The 23,952-nt window shown below is 44.0% G+C and overlaps 1 protein-coding gene across 2 annotated transcripts; it reads left to right on the plus strand.

The window, feature by feature from the left end:
• The first annotated feature begins 448 nt into the window (after positions 1–448).
• OPRK1 (opioid receptor kappa 1) lies at positions 449–22,220 on the plus strand. Of its 2 annotated transcripts, XM_086335468.1 has the most exons (5): positions 468–685; positions 1,056–1,351; positions 14,832–15,184; positions 15,909–16,001; positions 21,682–22,220. In XM_086335468.1, the coding sequence occupies exons 2-5, from the start codon at positions 1,095–1,097 to the stop codon at positions 22,212–22,214; spliced, it is 1,236 nt and encodes a 411-aa protein (XP_086191594.1). In that variant the 5' UTR covers positions 468–685; positions 1,056–1,094; the 3' UTR covers positions 22,215–22,220. The 2 variants fall into 2 exon arrangements, with proteins under 2 accessions (XP_086191595.1, XP_086191594.1); XM_086335469.1 differs by lacking the exon at positions 15,909–16,001 and having other exon boundaries at positions 449–685.
• Positions 22,221–23,952: the final 1,732 nt, after the last annotated feature.

Raw genomic sequence — 23,952 nt, forward strand, 5'->3', positions numbered from 1 at the left:
CTCCTCCTGCCCTCAATCTTTCCTAGTATCAGAGTCTTTTCCAGTGAGTCGGCTCTTCGCATTGGGTGGTCAAAATCAACCATTAAAACCGTGTGGTCTGGTCTTATTCTAATTGGATCATTTTGCTACTGTATTTGGACGGGTCACTCACATAAAATTACCATTTTCCTCCTCACCCAAAAGCAGACGTGTTCTGAGAACTAGGCCGGCAGCAGTTCTAGAAACACTGTGAGTAACCCTGATGTCCACTCGCACTGGACAGGCGCACCCTTCTTGACCCTAAGTCTGAATCGCCCAGCGGTTCACAGTCAAGCGCCGGGGAGGCCAGGGGCCATGGATGGAGGCTGTGCTTCGGGTGAGCCGGAGGGCGCGGGGCAGGGGGCGCGCAGCCGGGTAGGCGGGGCGGCAGGGGCGGGGTCGGGAGAGGAGGGATGTCTGGGGCTCGCGCGCACTCGCGGCGTCCAGCCGTGTTCAGCTGCCGCCGGTCGTGGGAGCCGCGCGCGGAGTGGCGGGGACGCGCTCGGGGGTTGGGGGGCGGCGTCCGCGGCCAGAGCGTGGGGTCCGGGTCTGAGAGCCAGCGGCGCGGGGCTGCGGATGCACGGCGACCCGCGAGTGGGATTCGGGAACGCTGGGTTCCGCGCGGTCCAGCATCGCTGTTCCGCTGCGCTCATCTCCCGAGCCGGAGGTGAGCCTTGGGATTTCGAAGCGCGGTCCTTGGCAGCGAGGGCTCTGCGCTCCAGGGGTCTCTTGTCCCTGGGGTCTCCGGGCCGCAGACTGGGGACAGTTCCTCCCGGGAGCCGTGCCTAGGAAAGGGTGGGGGATTTCAGGCACCAGGGGAAAGGACGGTGAGCTCTCCGCCCCTCCTGGTACCCGCGGCGCGTCTGCTGGCCGGGGTGGCACCCAGAGAGAGGTCCGTGCCCCTGTGCCTCCCTGGGGTCTTCCGGCCGAGGTGGGTATCAGCGGGTCCCAGGCCCCGGCACCGCCGCGCTCGCGCGCTGGCTCGGACGCTGCCAAAGTTCGCTTCTCGGGTCCAGTCGGTTCTCTTGCCCCCGCAGGTGCCGCCTGTCCTCGTCCCGCTGCCGCAGCCGCCGGACATGGAGCCCCCAGTCCAGATCTTCCGCGGTGAGCCGGGCCCCACCTGCTCCCCGAGCACCTGCCTGCCCCCCAACGGCAGCGGCTGGTTCCCGGGCTGGGCAGAGCCGGACGGTAACGGCAGCGCGGGCTCGGAGGACGTGCTGCTGGAGCCAGCTCACATCTCCCCGGTCATCCTGGTCATCATCACGGCTGTCTACTCCGTGGTGTTCGTCGTGGGTTTGGTGGGCAACTCGCTGGTCATGTTCGTGATCATCCGGTGAGCGCGGGGTCCCGGCGCTACAGTGGCCGCAGCCGGAGGGAGGGTCGGGCTGGTCACCAGGACGCGCGGAGGGATGCCAGCCGGGTAGTGGGGACCCCATTCCGTCAGGGCTCGGGAGAGGCTCAGAGGGCGGCCTCTTCGAAGTGAGATTTCCTGGGAGACGTTTTGCTGTGGGACTCGAGGTTCGCCCAGGACGAATCCAAGGGACCAGAGGTGACTTGAAGGTTTAAGGGTGACCCTCCCCTGCGCCCCAAATCCCTGCAGAAGGCCCTTCGGATGGAGATCATGGGGTGTCCCTGCAAGGGACAAAGTCGGTGTCTCCTGGAAAGGAAACTAGTCCAACTGCCTGGCCTTTTGCCTGATTGCCTGCACCAGTTTGGAGCACTTTGTTTTGCCCTTGCAAATATTTCTTTAGGTAAAATTCATGCCCATGCCCTGAAGAGAATTCGGGATTTCCTGTGACTCATCAGAATGATGTTATGGTTTATGAAGCAAATCCAGTATACTATTTAAGTACCCACATGTGAGCCTTGTAGTACTGACATGCCATCTTATTTGTTTAGAATGCTGCTCACTTTGGTACCGAAACCATCTAGTATTTGGCTCCTAAAGTATGGGTGCTGGAGGTTTCCAAAAATTGTTTTGCTTTTTATCCCCCACCGTGGGAACTGGAGCTTTCTTTTTATTGTTCTTTTGTGGGCGCATTGAAGTCAGCTTCCAATAATAAATACCTAAATATCTGCATATATGCTAATTTTCTGGAAAGTGAAGTGATTTCTATTTTGGCCTCTCATAACAAAGGAAGCAAGAGAAAACAGAAATCCTACCATTGTTTGGATACCCTTTGAGAAATTTCCCTTCCTGGGAGACTTCATGGTTTTCAGCTGCACATTTAAGAGTGAATATGAAGATGAGACGTTCCTGTGAATAAAGGAAGGATGCAAGTCACTCTACTTAGAGGCATAGAAAGGATGAAGAACTTTTTTTTTTTTTTTTTGATCTTGACTTTAGTTTTGAAACATGCTGTTTATTTATTATGAACTTTAAAGACAGAATCTGCAGTAGCATGAATCTTTCAAATACCTGTTTCATTTCTCTCTCTCTCTGACTTGGGAATGTCACCTCTTTTATCCTCATCTGTGCTACAGAACTGAAAACCATCTTTTAAGCCTCCAAATACATATTATAAAGCTCTTTTCACCTACAATTAGTGTCTCTAGCTTGGTGACCTTGCTTTCCACAATTGCTTATTGCCTTCCACTGGACTTCTATCAGTGATGAGTACAGGCTACAGAAGTAATATTTTACAAGCAAATTGTTCTTCCAAATCCTTAGTAATTGCAGGGCTACTCTCCATTAGAGAGAAGATTATAGTAACCAAGAGAAAAGAAAAGACAGCTGTACTCTAAACTATAATTAAAATTTCTAGGAGATCTTTGCTACAGAGGCTGTTGTTTTACAATAAAACATTGTTACAGAGAAAGGGGATGCCAGGAGCAAACCCACTCTGTTCCTACTCCATCATACTTAGGTGCTTGAGTGAAACAGATACACGTTACTGTCACTTGAAAGAGAACTTGAAGTTTTGAGTTTGAGAGGGCTTTTTAAGTTGCTCTATAACTCCTTGTATAGCCCTGCAGTCTAGGATTAAAAAGAATAAAGAATCCTAAAATATGTGAAAAGATAACTCCATGGGGAGCATTAGACATGTCAGAAAGAAAAAAGAGTCACTGTAGATTGACTAGAATTTTTAAGATAAATACAAAGAAATATAAATATAAGCTAAATATGTCTATCTCAAAGACATCCAAGACTAAAGTTTGTGAAAAGGGGATAAATTCAGCTAAAAATGCAAAAAGAGTTATAGAGTTCATGTAATAATATTATGCATCTGCCCACTCCATTTGATAGTAAATGAGGAGCGAAGAGTTCTATTATCATCTTGGAAAGCCAAATATCAAAACAATAGTTGGCTTAAATCTATAGCAAAGAGCATTAAGAAGCATTTAGAATTTGTTCAGACTGATACAGGGCCAGAGAATTGAAAAATAAAACCTCAGAAGAAAACTTGATGGATTTGGGTTTATTTTGCAAAGGAGAAGAAAGGACTGAAGGTTGGAGCCAGGCATCAGACGCCGTGTGCTCATCAGAACTTAGAGCAGAACCAGAGGGTGGAGTTCAAGTGTGGCTTTTGTGATTGACCTTGGCTGAACAGTGTCACTTGAAAAGATGGAGGATCACTTTTGAAAAGGATGTTATTTTAAAATATTGAACTTGCCTAAGGGTCCTGGTTGAGTCATCTAGGAAATCACCCTAGAGATGGAATTCAGATGCTCGGATGGTGGGGCAGGCACAGGTCTGGGATGGCCATCTCAGACCTGGGAGGATGTGAGGATTGTGGAAGAAGCATTGACTGCTTGTAGACCTGCCTTACAAATGGCTCTTCCTTCAGCACCTGGAATGTCATCCAGTATCTTCTGAAGATCATCTAATGTTTCAAGGATTTTCCTCCTTTAATGTGTAGCAACTACTACAGTTGCCCAGTGTTAGGGTTCTGTAACCTTTCACTGTGAACACCTTAAAATTTAAGCACTGCAGCCTCCCTCTCTCCAGGTAAAGGAGTTTGTGGTTCTGGCTCAGGAAGGTCTTACCTCAGCCCCTGATTCATGTTCTTGGGTCCCACCAACACCCTGGGGTGCCCATGGTGATCCTCAGGGTCCTAACCCCGTGTTCGCTTCACCTCTCCTGTGCAGGTCACCTGCAGTGAATGCTATGATGCCCACCCAGCCCACGCCTGGGACATTGCCAGGCAGCCCCACCTCTGGTACCTTATATTCCTTTTCCCAGCCTAACCACAACTTCCAACACATATGGCTGTCTCCTCTCTTGGTGAAAATGATTAACATTTAATGAACACCTAATATATGTACTCTTGCCTGGAAAATCCCATGGATGGAGGAACCTGGTGGGCTGCAGTCTATGGGGTCACACAGAGTTGGACACAACTGAGTGACTTCACTTTCCCTTTTCACTTTCATGCATTGGAGAAGGAAATGGCAATTCTCTCCAGTGTTCTTGCCTGGAGAATCCCTGGGACGGGGAGCCTGGTGGGCTGCCGTCTATGGGGTCACACAGAGTTGGACATGACTGAAGCGACTTAGCAGCAGCAGCAGCAATATATGTCAGGCTGGTAAAGCTGTGTGGTGGTTGGTGGTTTAGTTGCTAAGTTGTGTCCAACTCTTGTGACCCCATGGACTGTAGCCAGACAGGCTCCTCTGTCCATGGGATTCTCCAGGCAAGAATACTGCAGTGGGTTGCCATTTCCTTCTCCAAGGGATCTTCCCGACCCAGGGGTCAAACCTGCATCTCTTGTGTCTCCTGCTTTAGCAGGAGGATTCTTTACCACTGGAGCCATGTGGAAAGCCCATGGGTATGTTTCCACATACCCATTTAACAGATTATGTTCCCTTAGCTAACGTCCTTTCTTCCTCCTGTCTGTCTTGGGTAAACCTCTTGGAGGAATAACCCCTGCCCATCGCTTTGGTGTCGTCCATCTGTTACTCAATCAGAGCACTTGAGTTTCCTCCCTGATGCTCGTCTCTCAGACGTGTAGGTCTCACGTCCCAGGTGATGTCTCAGGCTGGCTGTCCCTCAAAGTCCATGGGGATTCCACGTACTGGACCAATCTCACCTTCTCCTTGACTTCCTTCCACACACAATGGGTTTCTTGTCAGTCTCCATCACAGGCTCCTCTTTCCTGATGTGTCCTAAATAATCATCTTTTCCTGAGCCTTCTTAGCTTTCTTTGCACTCTCTTCATATTAGTCAGGATTCAACCAGAAAAGCAGAACCAGTAGGGGATATATGTGTGTGTGTGGAGGGGTTTACTACAAAGACTTGGCTTAGGTGATTGTGGGGGTGGCCAGTCAGGTCTGTAGCCCTGAGGATAGGTGTCAGGAGAGGCAGAACACACTTCCAACATGGAATCTCTTCTTTCTCAGAGAAGCTGTATGCCTTGTGGTTAAGACCCTTTGACTGATTAGACCAGGCCCACCCAGGTACTCTAGGATCATCTCCTTTGTTTAAGATCAACTGATAACGGACTTTAACCACATCTACAAAACACCTTCAGAATAGCATCTTGATGAGTGTTTGAGTATTTGAAGACCATAAGCTGGCCAAGATGGCTCATCAAACTGACCATCACTCTTGATGGTATTATCCATTCTTGTGGCTATAACTGTCAGGGAAACTCTGAACAGTCCTAAACCTGTGTGTCTCTCTTCCACTTATTCATCCCTACTTCACACTCATCTGCCCTCCCTCCTTCTGGATGGTTCTATGGGATTGTCTTGTAGGTTTCTCAGATTTCTAGTGAATCTGCCTTGCTAAGGCTGCCATAACAAGGACCACAGACGGGGTGGCTTAAATCACACAATTGTGTTCTCTGCTTGCAGTTCTAGAGGCTGGAAGTCCAAGATCAAGGTCCTGGCGGGTTTGATTCCTGCTGAGTGTCTCTGCTTGCAGATAACTGCCTTTTCACCCTGTCCTCATGTGGTCATCCTTCTGTGTGGACATTCTTCTGATCTCGTCTTATAAGGACACTTGTCAAGTTGGATCAGAGCCCATTTTACCTTAATTTTACCTCATTTCATCTCTTTGTGCTCAGTCGCTTCCGTTGTGTGCAACTCTTTTTGACTGTATGAACTGTAGCCTGTAGACAGGTGCCTCTGTCTATGGGATTCTCAGGCAAGAATACTGAAGAGGGTATTTTTGTTTGTTTGTTTAATTTAAAGAAAAGCTTTACTCTTATAAAGGTATGTTTCTTTTTAAATTAAATGTAAGGATAGTGTTAGTCACTCAGTTGGGTCTGACTCTTTCCGACCCCATGGACTCTTTGCCACCCCATGGCCTTGTAGGCTCCTCTGTCCATGGAATTCTCCAGGCAAGAATACTAGAGTGGATTGCCATTCCCTTCTCCAGAAAATGTAAGGATAAGCAAGGAAAAATTATTAGAAAAAGTTACAGGAAGCAGAAAATTATTTGGTCCTTGATCGTATAAATTGTGCCTTTTCTTATTAGTTTTCATTAATTATTTGCTATCACAATAAAGACACAATAAAGGGATCAGTCTTCTGGTGACCTTGTCTTGCTCGTAGAAGACTTTGGCTTCCCTGTAATTCAGCCTGGGCAGTGTTGGAATATCCCCAAAGGGGTAACTTTGTAAGGGGTGTATTCCAGATTCTCTTAAATGTTAAGGGAGCCGACTTAGATCATGTCACCTGAAGACATGCAGGGAGACGTGAGAGGAAAGACAGAGGTGCGTAGTCGTCATTAACTACTCACTGCTTCCTGTTCAACTGCAGGCTTACCTTAGGCTTTGATTAGAAAAAAATAAGTATGTTGTAATTTATCCTGATCCTCTCTTGGAATCAGTGCTCAACATTTCCTTTAAAGCAAGCGTAGGAAAGATAATTTCAGAAATTATTTTCAGAGGAGCCTATCTTAAATGTCCCAAAGTAATTTTACTGTTTGACAAGCTCTTAAAAGAGAAAATTGGCTTCACTGCCACTGTTTACATGGATTAGCTAAATGAGATTATTTTCTTCCGTGTGGGACATGTGGTCACGGAAGCCCAAATCTTCATGGAGCTATTTCAGAGATCAGAGACTGCACAGTTGCTTGAAAAGGAAGGAAGGAGGAAAGGAGTAAGGAGGGGAGGGAGGGAGAAAGAAAGAAAGAGAAAGGAAAAAAAAAACAGGAAAAAATAAAAAGAAAGAGAAAAACAAGCAACGTGGTTATCAGGTCAGAGCTCCCAAGATTTAACAGACTCAGGCAAAGTTGTAGTCTTTAAAATCACTTTTGGATGGTGGTGCCAATACAGTTTTTTTGGCGCCCGTCTTAGCGTTATTTTTAGGAGGGACTGACTTCTCGCTGGGAAATGGCAGCTTCTATCCATTTTCTGCCCAGCGATGTCTTTAGGCAGCAGGCAGCATCTTCATGAGAACTGGGCAGTTGGCATCGCCTTCTCCCTAGGTTAACCTGTGGAGACACTCAATTGTTGCTGCCCTGCTTCATGGGAGATGTGCCTCTGTGCTCAGCTAAAAACCTAAAATCGTATGTCTGCGAGATGGTTTCCTTTGTAAGATTTGGCTTCTGTGTTTCAGAGGTAGAAGGTTTTACAGGCTTTATAAAATACCGGGTTAACAAAAGATGGTTTCAGAATAACACTCATGTATTCCTCAACAGAAAATCAGCCAATGTATTTTGTTTGTTTCTCTCTTTGGCTGGAATGCTGGCTTATATCTTAAATAAGGAAGACTTACATGAGAAGAATGGATTTTAGGAGTGGGGATAATATTGTAAAAGGCTTATGCCTTTTTATTTGACTCACTCCACTGACCAAGCAAGTCAGCATTTAAATGAAAAATGAGAAAAACATAAAACATGTGGATGAATTGAGATACCCCAAAGGAATTGATCTGAAGTTGAGGGGGGAAGCCTTCAGACTAAGCATGGCTGGACTTACGTGCCTTTAGAGATAGGCTGTAACAATCAGAGCGATTTTCCGAGATTCTGTTGAATATTAATTCTTCTAAGTTCACAGCACAACTCTAAACTCTGCTTTGCTGTGTTGCTTTCCACCTAATGCCGGGGGCTCTTCCTTTCCACAGAAGACAGAGCAGGAGAGTGACCTTGTCGCCTCTGGGTGGCACCCTGTGGCTCACCTTAGCTAAGTCAGTTTTCGGTATAAAAATGGGAAAATAATTCCAGAAGTCTACATATGTCTAAGTATCCAGAGAGTTGTACACTAGGAAACACTGCATCCGTCATTTGAGATTCGTAGTAATAGTTTTCTACCTGCTGGTGTTGTTTAGTCACTAAGTCGTGTCCAACTCTTTGAGACCCCATGGACTGGAGTCTACCAGGCTCCTCTGTCCATGGGCTTTCGCAGGCAAGAATACTGGAGTGGGTTCCTGCATCCTTCGTGATAAACTCTCACCCTGTGTGCACTGCTGGACACTCTGGACAGTACCTCCTGGGGAACAGGGCTGTGACTCCAGGAAGGGGAGCACTTCCTGGGGCCCGGGCTAAGGCAGTGAAAGCACTGCTTCAGCACTGCTTCCTCCCCTGCCCCACAGCACCCTCAAGGACAGCCCACCAGGGCCTGAGGAGGTGTCTGTCTGCCTTCTGACTGCACCTCACGGCCAGCCTGGTACTGGCAGTCCCAGGAGTTGGGGCTGGGGTACACCCTGCCCCCTCCTCTGTTCTCCTCAGAGCTTTTGCTCAGCCTGTGGTACAGTGTCAAGGGCCTGATATCTACGTGAATACGACACCTTTAGAATACTATCAGTTGAGGCTATTTCAAAGTCAGATCATTGGAGAAACAGCAGCTCAAATTCCCTTTTTTTTTAAAATCACAAGCTACTGCCCTTTAGTGAAGAACCATAATTTCAGTAGTAAACAATCTAAAAGGATGTTTAGCCAATTCATTGAGATGAACTGGAAATATCTGGATAATTTAATGAAGCAAACTTATATTTTTTTAAAAAAGTTTCCCTGAGAATTTGCATCGATACAGCTGTCACATCTGGCTATTTTATTTTACTTTTTCAAATTTTGTTTATTTATTTAGCCAGGTCACATGGCATGTGGGATCTTGGTTCCCTGTCCAGGGATTGAACCCGTGTCCCCTGCATTGGAAGCACAGAGTCTTAACTACTGGACCACCAGGGAAGTCCCCAGTGTCTGGTTGTTTTAAACATAAAATCTAGAATGCTGTGTATCTGGACAACATGCCCAGGGGGATGAATACGTCATACGGAGAAAACATGCTGAAGCCCACTCTCACTGTGCTGTTCCCCCACCACTGGTTAAAGAGGGGTGTCTCTTCCCTGGGCCTGCAAAGCCTCCCCTTCCTGAGTTTGCTGTTCAGGCCTTGCGTCTCTTGGTCCAGCCCCGGCTTGTGGGGTGGCGGCCAGCTGCCCGTGGGGCAGGTCACACTGATGTTTTCATCAGATCAGCGTTTGTTCAGGTGCTTTCTGTTGGCCAATAGGTATTTGCTGTATTAAAGGATTCTCTTCAGATAATTGGCCAGTAGGATGTTTGCTATTTTGTGATGTTGAAGCCGAGATTCTGTGTCTACTCAGAAGGCTCACATTTTACTTTTCCCATGGTCTCTCGAATTTGAGGAGATCACTCACTTCCTCTTCACTGAGTTCCCTCTCCTGAAAGCCACGGGCTTTGCTCATAGACAAGCTGAAACACCATAACCTGCGTGATGGCCTTTGTCTACCGAGGGGTCACATGCTGTGTTTTGTGTTGATATTCCCTTCTGGCTCCGGCTCTGCCTCCTCATGTCAGATGCTTCCTGCCCTCACAAGGTGCAGTTAACCACACTTACCAGAATGTCTCTCAATCTTTAGCTGCTGGAAGGAACGGAATTCCGAGTATCCTGTCATTTCTCTGGTACAGTTTCTGACTCCTTAAGAAACTTTGGAATATGGCCCTCAATTCCTTTACTTATTAGAGATTACATTCTCCTCCTGCCCTCAATCTTTCCCAGCGTCAGTGTCTTTTCCAGTGAGTCGGTTCTTCCCATCAGGTAGTCTATTCTTCTGATTTGTGTTACAATCTTGACTCAATTAATTTAGAAGATCCTGGGGGCAGAATCTGTGTCAACTTGTTTTTCAGTCACTTCAGTGTCCAGGATGCTGCTGTGTATGGAGTAGGAGCTAAGACTTGGTGTTGAAATGATAAGAAGATGTGGCTGGGGAGGGAGCATGAGCCAGCTGAAGAGTAGAGAGGATGTCAGCCTGGCAGACGAGGGCAGGGATGAGCCACAAAATACCAAAATCCACAAAACCAAGAATGTGTCTGTGTTTAAAGATATATGGTGATTAGCCATCAAGATTAAGGGTTTATTATGCTGCACCAAAGCTAAAAAGCAGCTCCTGATTTAAAAAGCCTCATAAAGTTAAGGAAAAACACTGGGGCAGCACACCTCAATAGTAAGGGATAGTAATGCTCCAAGAGTAAAGTCTCTGCTTGGATTGTCTGCACCGGGCAGGTGCAGGGCAGGACAGGAAGCCATGAGCCTGCAGTGTCACAGGGTCAGTTCCTCCCTCGACAGCCATGCTCTCCTAGAATCTCTGCCTGGTGATAGGTTCTGAGTCAGTTTCTCCTGCGAGAGCCTTGCTGTCCTAGAATCTCTACGTGGTGACATTGGTTCCTGAGAGCTCCACAGATTCCTTTGTTCCCCTTGATATCACACCAGCATGTATGGCTGCCAGTTAAGAAGCCACTCAACAAATCTCTCTGACAAGGACTCAAGATCTTGAGTTTATGTGTGATGGGGAGATTCTAAGCTCCCGGGGACACCATCCATGACCTTGCCCTGCGCTGACTTCCTCATGGCTGGCACCCTGGGCTCCCTCCTGATCCTTTCGCTGGCCTGCTTCCTGCATCCCACCGTTGTTACCAGGTTTGTGACACTGGCAAGTTTGGCGGGTACAGCCTACACACTTTGCTCTCTTAATGCCACACGCTCCTGCAGCGTGTATGCCAAAAAGTGCAGCCGCCCGCTGCCAGCCCACCCCCAGCTGCTCCACACAAGCCAAGAATTCCCACTCACACAGTGCCATTTTACTTGAAAGACTTGTGAGTCTTTGTCAGGCAGCATGGATGAAATGGAAAGTGATTTCCTATCTGATTGTGGTGAGAAAGCTTACTCGTTTATTTCCGCCAGCAGACAGATAATAATTGAAATAACACATGCTGTTCTGTTCTGGTTCAACGCAAACAATACCCATACCCAGGGGCTCAACCAGGTTGTCTTTGAGGTGGGGGAAGGTCTTAAAATCCTGTGTTGACTGGATCCAGTCCAGTGGAGCACATAAAAGACTTAATATATATTCCTTGTACTCATAGTCTATTTGTTGTTAATACTTGTACCTGTTGAGTTCTCCTTTTCAGGGTTGTAGGCTTGTAAGCACGTGTCTTCCAGAGCCCTGGAGTGGGGGCTGAGACCTGCTGCTCCCTCCTTGTCCTCCCACAGGGCCCTTCCCTCTCTGACACTAGAAAAATCAATTTACTCTCCTGAGTCTACTTTCTTCAGCCATATTAGGGAAAAGGCATACATGCCCTGGGAAACTCAAAGAGCAGTTGTTGTGAAAATCAAATAGGATATGTAGAAGTCAAAACACTGGGTGGGCTTTGTAAGTTATGAAGTGCTGCAGAGATGCAAGAATGTGGGCATGAGCTCAAATCCCTGGGTCTGAGTTCCTGCAATGCCTCTTCTAACCATGCGACTCTTGAGACATTTACAACCTCCTGCGGTTCTCAGTGCCTCGTTTCTAGAGTGAAGATGCTGGTACCCACCACGTAGAGTCACTGTGAGGACTGAGTGGGATACGGCATGTGGAGCGCACAGCACAGTGTGACATAGGGAGTGTTTGGAGATAAACGGTTATTACGATTAGTGTCATGAGCATGATCCACCTCATGCTCAGACATCGGATGTCAGCAGATGCAGGGGTCTCCACAGCAGGGGCTGCCAGCATCTCCCTCCGTCCCTGGCAGACACCTTTGGCCCTCGGGCTGTAACAGAGAGCCCCTCCAGGAAGTGTATGGGGAGAGATTGTTTCTTGGGGAGCACCAACTTCTACTGCAATTAGTTTAATTGCGATCAATGTCATTTATAGACATGTTTGTTGCAGGTAGTCATCTGTCTCATTCTGAGATCTGATGACAGGGTTTGAACTCTTTGAAAGTTCAAGGCTTAAGCAATTTCACACATCTAATAAAAATATTTTTGAAAATCTCAGGGCAAGTTATCATCCAGTATTTTTTGACTACCTGAAAGACACATATGCTATTTTATTGTAACTCATGTGTCTTTCTATTCATGGTGTGCTAGTACGTAAGGTTGCAGGCTTTATTTTTACTTTTATCTTTCCTATTCAAGCTGAAATGGGTAAATACGACCAGAGGTGTTAACTACAAACTGTGTTCCCTTCTGCTTCCTCTGGTAACTGGTAGCTTCCACCCATATTAGAGCAGGGAGAGGAGCTGGAAGCATGCGATAAATTCCAGACAAAATCCAGATCAGGTGCCTTCCCTTGGTTATCTCAGGACCACTCTGAGATAAGTGTTAAGTTTCCCATTCCAGGGTGGGGAAACTGAAACTCAGGGTTTTTAGTGACCTCTCCAAAGTCTGTCAGTTGGAGGGAAAACTAAGGACTAGAACCCAGGTCCACCTAAATGTGTAAGGCAGAGAACATCAGTCTAACTTTGTAAAGATAGAGGAGAATATCATGTTACAAAACCTGAGAGCAGAAGTCACAGGTGTTGCTGGCTCAAGTCTTTGCTGGTATTAGGGATTGAAAGAGTAAGAGGCTGGGTTGTAAGATGCATTTTTCAAACATAAAACCATATTTTTAAGAAGACAGTATTTGAACAGATAATGTTCCCTAGTGCTCACATGGTAAAGAATCTGCCTGCCATGCAGGAGACCTGGGTTCAATCCCTGGGTTGGGAAGATCACGTGGAGAAGGGAATGGCATCCTGCTCCAGTGTTCTGCCTGGAGAATCCCATGGACAGAGGAGCCTGGTGGGCTACAGTCCATGGGGTCGCAAAGAGTCAGACAGGACTGAGTGACAAACACACCCTCCTACACCACTCATAGGACTGTGAATGGGTGTAGCCACTGTGAATAATCGTATAGAGTTTCCTTAAAAATTAGAGCTGCCATGTGGTCGTGCAATCTCACTCCTGGGCAGATATCTGGAGAAAACTCTAATTTGAAGAGATGCATGTACCTCAGTGTTCTTAGTAGCACTATTTATAATAGCCAAGACATAGAAGCAACCTAAATGTCCACTGACAGATGAATGGATAAAGAAGACTTGGTTTATATACACAATGGAATATTACTCAGGCACTAAAAAAAAAAAAAGACAGCACAGACACAGTGATCCACAGATACCACTTGATAATACTTTATAGCCCAAGCAGAAGTCATTTTCTGTAATCAGCTCCTTACAAATAACCTTCAGTTAAACTCAGGGCCCTAATATGGAAAAAAGTCTGGCTCCTTGAAGATACATGGGACGTGGTTGAATTAATTGTGATTAGGTCCACAACCCTGAGGTGTGTAGAAAATCATTTCCCTATGGATTTCCTCACCATATCTTAGCATCTGCCCTCAGAAAACCTGCTGAGGTAGTCTGGAACATTTCCTGCCCTATAGATCCCTGGGGAAGCATTCTGTAAGTAGAACAATCTTATTAATTCAGTTTTAATAGAAGAGGCAATTGTTCTAAACTTCATGTGAAAATGGAAAGAAGTAATTTGGGCTTAAAGGCAATCTTTCTGACTTATTTTGAAATTTTCTGTTCCCTCAGTTGGAAGATGAAACAAATTGTGTGCTTCATAAACCTCTCAAGATGAAAGTGAAAGGAACATATTTATTTCTCACATACCATACCAGATTATGTTTCATGCTATACTGTGTATAAGAGAACTCAGCCTGTTTGTTTGTTTTTTTTTTACATAACACATTTAAAATTAAAAGCTGTAGGTCACTGGTTAAAAAAATCTACACTTGGTTGTGTTGTAGTCATTGAAATGGAATTATTTTAAAAATAAAAAACCATTTAGATTTTCAAAAGACATAATTACAATGATTGATTTCTCAAAGTAATCTTAAGGAAAAGTTGGGTATGTTTTATCTTTGTTTTACACAGTGGAAAAAAAAAAGCATTAAAAAATAATGAAAGCCAAGCAATCTTGTGTAGGATTACAATGTTAGTCACAAAATAAAGACCTATATGACACACAAGTTTGTTGACAAGATCTATATGTATATTTATCCACTTGTCTATCTATTCTCGTTTCTTTTGTTTTGTTGTTTTTAGTTGCTAAGTCATTTCCAACTCTTTGTGACCCCAAGGACTGTAGCCTCTTGTGTCCATGGGATTTCACAGGCAAGAATAGTGGAGTGGGTTGCCATTTCCTCCCCCAGGGGTTCTTCCTGACCCAGGGATTGAACTTGCATCTCCTGGACTGGCAGGCAGATTCTTTACCACTGAGCCACGAGGGAAGCCTACTTGTTTCTTGTGCTGTTGTTCAGTCCCTAAGTCATGTCCGATTCTTTGAGACCCCATGGACTGCAGTATACCAAGCTTCCCTGTCCTTCACTATCTCCCGGAGTTTGCGCACACGCATGTCAGTTGAGTCAGTGATTATCCAACTCATTTTTTTACCCTTTTACAATTAAATAGATTTTGGAACAAAGCACTAGAATAAAAGCTAAATAAAATTGGAAATATTTGCCCATTTTTCTACTACCCCCAATGTCTGCATGATAAATACATAAAGAATAAGTGGATGAAACATTCAGTAATCGAGAGAAACATTTACCTCGTGAGTATGGCATGAAGATGGAAAGAAATGATCTTGTTTCTTGTCTCTTAGATACACAAAGATGAAGACAGCAACCAACATCTATATCTTCAACCTGGCTTTGGCAGATGCACTGGTGACCACAACTATGCCCTTCCAGAGCACGGTCTATTTGATGAACTCCTGGCCCTTTGGGGATGTGCTGTGCAAGGTGGTCATCTCCATCGACTACTACAACATGTTCACCAGCATCTTCACCTTGACCATGATGAGTGTGGACCGTTACATCGCCGTGTGCCACCCCGTCAAGGCTCTTGACTTCCGCACACCCCTGAAGGCGAAGATCATCAACATCTGTATCTGGATCCTGTCTTCATCTGTTGGCATCTCTGCCATAGTCCTTGGAGGAACCAAAGTTAGGGAAGGTAAGGGTGGCTGTTTCCATAAAAAAAAAAACAAAAAAAAAACTCTGTGATTTATTTTGTCCTTGTTCATAAAATAAAAAAATCATTGGAGTATAGCTGATTTATTGAAAAATTATTGAAGTGTGGTATAGTTTCAGGTGTACATAAAAGTGATTCAGCTACATTATTTCATTTTTAGAATGTAGCTTCTAGTTATACAAACTCTTAATTTGGGAGTGAGTAGGACTTATGTACAGAAGAAAAGCCAAAAGCCAACAGAAATATAATGCCTAAATTCATGGAAAATGAGAAAGAAAACAATTTGCATTCCTTCCTTTGTCTAACACAAGATGGGATGATGGCGTGGCCAGAACACAGACACCATCCTATCCCCTACTTAGAAAGTGCTTATGGAACCTGGAGGGGTGAGGACAAAGTAAGGAACCACAGGCATGTGGATTTTTAAAATACAATTTTGTCGCATCCTGGCAATTCTAAAATATACTTCGCTCTTCTTTTTCCTCCCTAAAAAGGGTCCTAAGTCATTAAAGTCATAGGCTGCCTCTTCACTCTTTTTCCTAAGGGGTTAATTTCCATGGCAACTTTATTTGTTGGTGGTTGTTGTTTAATCACTAAGTCGTGTTCGGCTCTTTTGCAACCCCATGGACTGCAGCGTGTCAGGCTCCTCTGTCCATGGAATTCTCCAGGCAAGAATACTGGAGTGGGTTGCTATTTCTTTCTGCAGGGGATCTTCCCAACCCAGGAATCAAATCCATGTCTCCTGCATTGGAAGACGGGTTCTTTACCATTGAGCCCTCAGGGAAGCTTTCTTCTGAAGGTAAGTCAGTCAAAATCAGGTTCACAATGGATGATAGTACAGATGAACGAAGCCATCAAACTTTGGACTCATTGCTTTTCACCCCATGCAAACAGGACTTGATGTTTTCTCTGTATTTCCAGGACAGTGCTTCTGACTCTGGGATGCATGTTAGAATCACTTGGAAGTTCACCTTTAGAAAAACTCTGCTGCCTGGGTCCCTCTCTGGAGGGTTCAGTTTAATTGATCCGAGGCACAGTCTGGGTGTCAAGAGTTTTAAGATTTCCCCAGATGACTCTGACCTATAGCCAAGGCAAGAACTTCTGCTCTAGGAATTTAGCTTTAATAATGAAAGATAAAGCTATGAAAATATCTTTGTTTTAATATAAATTCACTGGGGTGAGGGGAGCTATTTATTGCCTTAGCAGGTGTCTAAATGCTCCAGGTTATGAGAGAGGTTCATGATACCTGTGAGTACAGATAAGCAGAGACTTTCCAGGTCATAGTGGAAAGGCAGGTGCTAAAACCATAGCTTCTCCTGCATGGTACACATTTTCAAATGAAGCATAATCTTTTTTCTTTTAAAATGAAGTTACAGTGTAAATACCACAGATGTTAAGCTATAATACTTGATAAATTTTAAGAAATGCCAAGCTTTATTAGAGAAGAACTTTAAAATATGATTAATTACACTAATTACATCACAATATGATTAATTTAATTACTATTTAGTATTAATTACATTAATATGATTAATGGATATGAATTTGAGCAAACTCTGGGAGACAGTGGAGGACAGTGGAGGACAGAGGTGTGCTGCAGTCCATGGGGTTGCAGAGAGTCGAGCACAACTTAGCAACTGAACAACAGCAACAACAATTACACATAGGATTTTGCTTCTTCATGCACACAACACATGAAATAAAATTGCAGGAAAGTCTTCTGAGCCTTAGGGGTTGGTGTGTAATAACTTAGGTTCAAAAGGAGATGCTCCATGAACATGAGAAGACTGGGATTAATAATAAAAGAAGAGAGATTGTTTTTCCCAGGGCAAATAAAGAATTGATTTTTACATTTCACATTATACCTGTTGACATAACCACTACTCCTGTAATTGTTGTCAGAAAATGACATTCTCGAGGAATTGGGTTTCAATTAGGTTTTTTAAAGGAAATAAAGATAGATGCAGGTTTTCCTGGAAGGAGTTGCTGTAGATGAACGTGTGCAGATATGATGGAAGAAAAGACGCACCAGTGTCACCAGGGGATTAGTTTGTGCAGTAAATAGAGGAGGAAGAAGTGAAAACTAGTCTTGTAGAAAGGCTCCATCCTTTCTGTGTGTCTTTTATTTTGTAAAGCACACTTGTATTATGTGATGAGAGAGTGTCTCCAGGCCCGCTAGCCTGCTCACTGTGGTGTGCTGCATCACATGCGTGTCCAGATCCTGGCAGACCAAGGAGTCCTTTAGGTCATCTCCATGCCCTTGAGGCAGAGCTGACTGGCACTGGTGATTCACAGAGTCACGGTTGTGGAGAAAACTTGCTGAAAGGAGCCAGGTGTCAGTGCATTAGAACACAGCCACCTGGACAGGAAGTCTCAACCCATGCATCTTAAATGCTTGGATGCATCCATCTGGCACTTGACTTTTCTCGTAAGGAGGCTTTTCTTTAGCCCCAATCTCTGTATCTGTTATTGGTCTAATCAGACCAATGTCTGTGTCTTCAGATTCAGTCTGGTAGGCTGTATGTTTCTAGAAGTTTATCTGTTTCTTCTGAATTGTTCAATTTCTTGGCATATAATTGTTTAGTGTCACCTTTTATGATCCTTTGTATTTCTGTGTTATCGGTTGTAATGTCTCCTCTTTCATTTATATTAATAATTTTACTTATTTGAGTCTTCTTTCTTCTTAGTGTAGCTGAGGTTTTGTTATTTTTATTTTTTTTTAAAAAAGCTGTTTTTCTATTGTTTTCCTAGTCTCTGTTTATTATTTCTGATTCATTCTTTCTCATTTCTTTCCTTCTACTAACTTTGGGCTTAGTTTGTTCTTTTTCTAGTTCCTTAATGTGTACAGTTAGGTTCTTTATTTGAGATCTTACTTTTTTCTTCATGTAGCTATTTATCATTATAAAATTCTCTCTGAGAACTGCTTTTGCTACATCCCATCAGTTTTGGTGTATTGTATTTCTTTTTCATTCATCTCAAGCAATTTTTTATTTCCCTTTTGATTTCTGTTTCCACTCCTAGGTTTTTAAGACTGTGTTGTTAAATTTCTACATATTTGTGAATTTTCCATTTGTTTCCTGTCATTGGTATCTATTTTCATGTGGTCAGAAAAAATACTTGATATGATTTTGATCTTCTTAATTTGTTAAGACTTGTTCCATGTCCTAACATATGATGTGTGTGTATATACATATATGTATATATACATATATGTACTGTAGACTATTTCATGCACACTCAAGAAGAATTTGTCTTCTGCTGCTCTTGAGTGAAATGTTTTGTGTATGTCTGTTAAGTTCATTTTTAATTTTTTCAAATCTGGCATTTCTGTATTGATTTTCTATCTGGATTATTTGCCCCTTGTTGAAAGAGTGATATTGTATCCCCCTACAATTACTGTATTTCGATCTATGTCTCCCTTTAATTCTGTGTATATATACTTTGTATATTTGGGTATTCCAATGTTGGATGTATCATTCAGTTACTAAATCACTACTTAAGTGATTTAAATCATTAAACATTTTTGAGTTCCTACTACATGCAAGAGAAAGCTGATTCTCAGAGCTAAAAGATGTCCCCAAATTAAACATCAGCCCTTATGTTGCCTTGATTATCTTATCAAATTACTCTTCCATAATGACTACTGCACTGAGTCCATATTTTCAAGGATTTCCATGTGGTATTCATTTGTTTATTTAACAATTTATTCTCCTCAAACACCATATGTTCCTGCCTCCTTGTGTGGCAGGAATTGAATATTATTCAAGGCAGACTGGGTCCCTACCCTAAGATAATTTACATTCTGGATAGAGAGAAAAACACTGGGAAAGGCAACATATTATTACAAAGAGCTACTGTCTGGTTTCTCTCTGGCTTCTGTCTTTGAATAATGATAAAAAAATACAATGAGTATAGTCTGCTGCTGCTGCTAAGTCGCTTCAGTCAAGTCTGACTCTGTGCGACCCTATTGATGGCAGCTCAACCAGGCTCCTCTGTCCCTGGGATTCTCCAGGCAAAAATACTGGAGTGGGTTGCCATTTCCTTCTCCAGAGGGTAGTATAGCGGGAGAATACAAATTTCAGAGAAGAGGACTATTCAAATGGATCTGCCTCTGTATAAATGTGTTTTTTACAATTGTATTTACTTATGTATTTATTTCTGGCTGTGCTGGGTCTGCACTGCTACGTGGGCTTTTGTCTAGTTGTGCCAAGCAGGGGCCATTCTCTAGATGCTGTGCACAGGCTTCTCTTTGTGGTGGTTTCTTTTGTTGCTGAGCACGGGCTCTAGGGCAAGCAGTCTTCAGTAGTTGCGGCTCCTGGGCCCTAGAGCACAGGCTCAATAGCTGTGGGGCACAGGCTTAGTTGCTCTGCAGCATGTGGGATCTTCCCAAATCAAGGACTGAACCCGTCTCTCCTGTATTGGCAGGTGGATTCTTTACCACCCAGCCACCATGGAAACTCTGTATAAATGTCTTTAAAGTGACATTCAAGCTGAAGTCAACCACAAGAAAGACACTGTTGGAATACACAGAATTTAAGCAGGAAAGAAAAAACCTTCAAAGAAGCCAGATTGCAATGTGCCATCCTAAAAAGTTGTTTAATAAATACATTTTGAACTATGATTATAGTGGTGAATTTTTTAAAAGGTGATTTTAACTGTTCTTATTCCCATAAATACTAAAGCAAAAACTGAGAGATGCTTGTTTGTTTCTTTTAGTCTTCCTAGTAATAGTACTTAGGACAAGAGCTTTTTAGGGAATCAAAAATTATAAGTTAATCTGGGAGTTTTCATTTACTATTGGAAGGTTTGATCTGGTATTTAGTTGATAAAAATGACTCTGAAACAGTCGTCTTCATTAATTGGCTGAAATGATTGTATTCTTTGTGTTTTAAAGCATGTCTAATTGAAATTCTAAGATAGATTTTGTTTTACAAAGGAATATATGATTAGGAGCACATTAAGATGTTTTAGAAAACATGATTAATAGAGCTGTTTCACTGCTTGAAAAGTATCCTTGTGCTATTTTTGTAGCAGATTTTCCAATGTCAGAAGACACGTTTTCATTATAAAAACTACACCTTAGTATCATTCATTGTTTCTTTATCTGTAAGGAAGAATCAGGGCAAAAAGAATTTAGCCTGCTCTGGGCTCAGTGGCTAGAGCTTGGGGAGGGTGGGTGGCCTCTGGGAAAATATTATAAAAGGTACTTGTCCTGAGTCTCTGCTCTTTCTAATATTATGGTCACTCCAAAGAGAATGCTGTCCAGCAAAGAACAGCAGAGCAAAATAAAGTCATTTTCTAAGTAATCATATATTTGTTTCCCCTGTTACATAGTCAACGTTGGCAAAAGTAAAAAACTGATTCATGAATTTCCTTGAAGATGATAGTACTGACTCTCTTCTTCCTCCTCCCCTTTCTTCTGTTTCCTTTCGTCTCCTTTTCTCCTCCTCCTCCTCTTTCTTCTTCAAAAGTTTCCTCATGTTTCAGCAATGATTTTAATCACAATGAGTACCACTGGTTCTATTAAATCACAGCAGCTGGGTCATATTTAGACAAATTTTGTTTACATGCTTGCTGCTAAGTCACTTCAGTCGTGTCTGACTCCGTGCGACCCCATAGACGGCAGCCCACCAGGCTCCTCCGTCCCTGGGATTCTCCAGGCAAGAACACTGGAGTGTGTTGCCATTTCCTTCTCCAATGCATGAAAGTGAAAAGTGAAAGTGATGTCGCTCAGTCATGTCCGACCCTCAGCGACCCCATGGACTGCAGCCTACCAGGCTCCTCCGTCCATAGGACTTTCTTGGCAAGAGCACTGGAGTGGGTGCCATTGCCTTCTCAGGTTTACATGCTTATGGACCTACATAGTGATTTCCTGTAAACCACTTAAGGTTTTTCTGACAAGTTGGCTTTTTTGTTAAGTCGAACGGCTGGTTTTGCAATATTTTATCATTTATTGCAGATAGGAGAAGGAAATGGCAATCCACTCCAGTATTCTTTCTTGGAGAGTCTTGTGGGGGCTACAGCCTCGAGGGCTACAGTCCATGGGGCGCTAGAGTCCAACACGCCTTGGTGACTAAACCACCACTAGCTTTTATTGCCAGAGCCTTAGATCTGGGAGAATTGTTAATACATGGGTGTGCAAGTAAGTACTCCTGCTGTAAATTAACAGGGTAGCTCTCCTGAAAATAGTCGGCATCAAACCAGCCTCCACAACTAGATAATTCGTACTGCTGGCTAATTTTATTTACTCTATAGCAGTGTGTTTGTTACCAGTGAATGGTAACCTTTCTGACTTCATTGTTCTATGTGTGGGAAAAAAAAGATGGTTAATACTCACGGCCCTCATTCCTAGCTTGGTGATCAGCTTCAGGTAATATCACCTCGCCATAATTGGACCTTTGTAATGAAAGTAATTGAAATCCACATTTGAAACCCTTGGCTAACGGATTTCCCTTTTGTGGGTTTGTTCCCTCCTGCAGACATGGAAGTCATCGAGTGCTCCCTACAGTTCCCAGATGACGACTACTCCTGGTGGGACCTGTTCATGAAGGTCTGTGTCTTCGTCTTTGCCTTCGTCATCCCCGTCCTCATTATCATTGTCTGCTACACCCTCATGATCCTGCGGTTAAAGAGCGTCCGCCTCCTCTCCGGCTCCCGAGAGAAAGACCGCAACCTGCGGCGGATCACCAGGCTCGTGCTGGTGGTGGTGGCGGTCTTCGTCGTCTGCTGGACCCCCATCCACATTTTCATCCTCGTGGAGGCCCTGGGGAGCACCGCCCACAGCACGGCTGCCCTCTCCAGCTACTACTTCTGCATCGCCCTGGGCTACACCAACAGCAGCCTGAACCCCATTCTCTACGCCTTCCTTGACGAAAACTTCAAGCGGTGTTTCCGGGACTTCTGCTTTCCCATTAAGATGAGGATGGAGCGCCAGAGCACAAGCAGGGTCAGAAATACCGTTCAGGATCCTGCCTACGTGAGGGAGGTTGATGGGGTAAATAAACCAGTATGACTAGTCGTGGAGATGTCTTCTTATAGTCCTCCGGGTAGAGAAGAGTTCAATGATCTAGGATTAACTCAGATTACTACCGCAGTCTGAGATGAAAAGGAGAAATTTTAACAAACTTTTAGAAATCTTGTGGTTCTGAGATTGCAAGATGCAGGCTGTATTAGCGACTCAGGTCAGTGGAAACATCAGGGCCCTAGGAATGGAGCATAGGAGATCTGAGCGAGCAGATGCAGCCCCTTCTAGGGCAGAGAAGCGGTGCTGACTCCCAGTTCCTTTGATGACCCAAGAAATAAGCCTTTTTCTTCTGGTTCCCTACCTTTAGTTCAGGACCCATTCTGCTGAGATTTACCTAAGCAACGTGGTGTCAAAAGCTCTATTTGGGAAAAAGAAAAATGCAGTGATTTCAGAGCTTCGTGGCTCTCCAGTCCGGACACAACTTCAGACAGCAATGACCTCAGTAAGAAGAAGACCCCTGTCCAGGGCCCTGCCCAGCTCACTTTATGCCGAGTGGACATGCATTTCCTGCAGCTGCATGGTGAGGATTTCAGCTTAAGACCCCACCCCTGGGGTGTCTGCTGTTCATGTGTAGCAGAAAATTATCCTGATGTTTACGAAGTTATTTAAATATACAAAAGGTATTTTCTGACATCATTTAATTTCTTGAAAACTATGGTTGGTTTGTTTCTAGCATGCTCTTCAGACAGATAACCTCATGATAAAGCATGTCCTGTTGTTAAGAGACACAAAGTGGTTTCAATACCACAAAAAATATGTACAGTTTCATCTGTAAATAATAGTATACGTGCAAATAAGGAATGGGCTTGTCTTCCCACCAAGTGGCTTCCCTGGGACATGCTGATGAAATCCTGAGTCATTTAGGGCTGATGCAAAGATGTTTCATTGATGCCTAAGCTTTTGTCTGGGATCAGTCATGTGTCACATCCTCTGAGTCCCTGAGCACTGTCAGCGCTTTAACAGGGCTCAGAACTCATATGTTAATGAATCAGGAAATATTTAACTCACTCCCAGGTGGTAGCCTTGGCAGAATCTAGTTTATAAGCAGTATCTTTTTATGAACATATCACTATTACCAGATTCTCTCTGTTCATGGAAGGAGGGCATCTTGCTCATGTGAATCTTGAGACACTATTTTGTGGCTTTTAGCCGGAAGTGAAATTGATCCTAATTGTGGGGGAATGAGGACATTATGTCACTCTCGGTGCTGGAACATGGCTGGCACAGTATTCCGCGAGGAGCACACCTGCTGAGGATAATGCTGGCAGGGGGCACATTTAGAGTAATTTTGCTAGAACTTCCAGATAATGTATAACTTCTTCCTTCTTTCCCCTGAAACTTATGGTTTCGAGGTAATGGCTTTTTCTGCAGTTTGCCTGGGCAGAAGAAAGGGCTAATTTAGAAATAACACCCATCTCTTCTTTAAGCCTGTATGTTAGGGCAACACCCTCTGGAATTTATAGCAATGTGAAACGTAACTACAGACATTACTACGTCTTCAAGATGTGTTCACTGTGGACTTTCTACTGTGTGTACACTCTACGTTTGGAAATGTACCTTGCATGGGAGGTTTTTATGTGGCTCCAGAATTTCATCGTGATGTGTGTGCTGAGTCGCTCAGTCAAGTCTGACTCTTTGCCACACTATGGACTGTAGTCTGCCAGGCTCCTCTGTCCATGGGATTTCCTAGGCAGGAATACTGGAGTGGGTTGCCATTTCTTCCTCC

This window comes from Bos grunniens, chromosome 14 (assembly GCF_055505025.1).
Source record: "Bos grunniens cultivar Pamir isolate PY7600 chromosome 14, Bosgru_T2T1.0, whole genome shotgun sequence".
NCBI classification, from domain to species: Eukaryota; Metazoa; Chordata; class Mammalia; order Artiodactyla; family Bovidae; genus Bos; species Bos grunniens.

What these genes read in the sequence shown, in the direction of transcription:
- OPRK1 (XM_086335468.1), top strand. Translation starts at nt 1,095, where the DNA reads ATGGAGCCCCCAGTCCAGATCTTCCGCGGTGAGCCGGGCCCCACCTGC. An exon ending in GTCATGTTCGTGATCATCCG is followed by an intron (nt 1,352 to 14,831) that starts GTGAGCGCGGGG and finishes CTTGTCTCTTAG; the next exon opens with ATACACAAAGATGAAGACAG. An exon ending in AGGAACCAAAGTTAGGGAAG is followed by an intron (nt 15,185 to 15,908) that starts GTAAGGGTGGCT and finishes TTCTTTCTGCAG; the next exon opens with GGGATCTTCCCAACCCAGGA.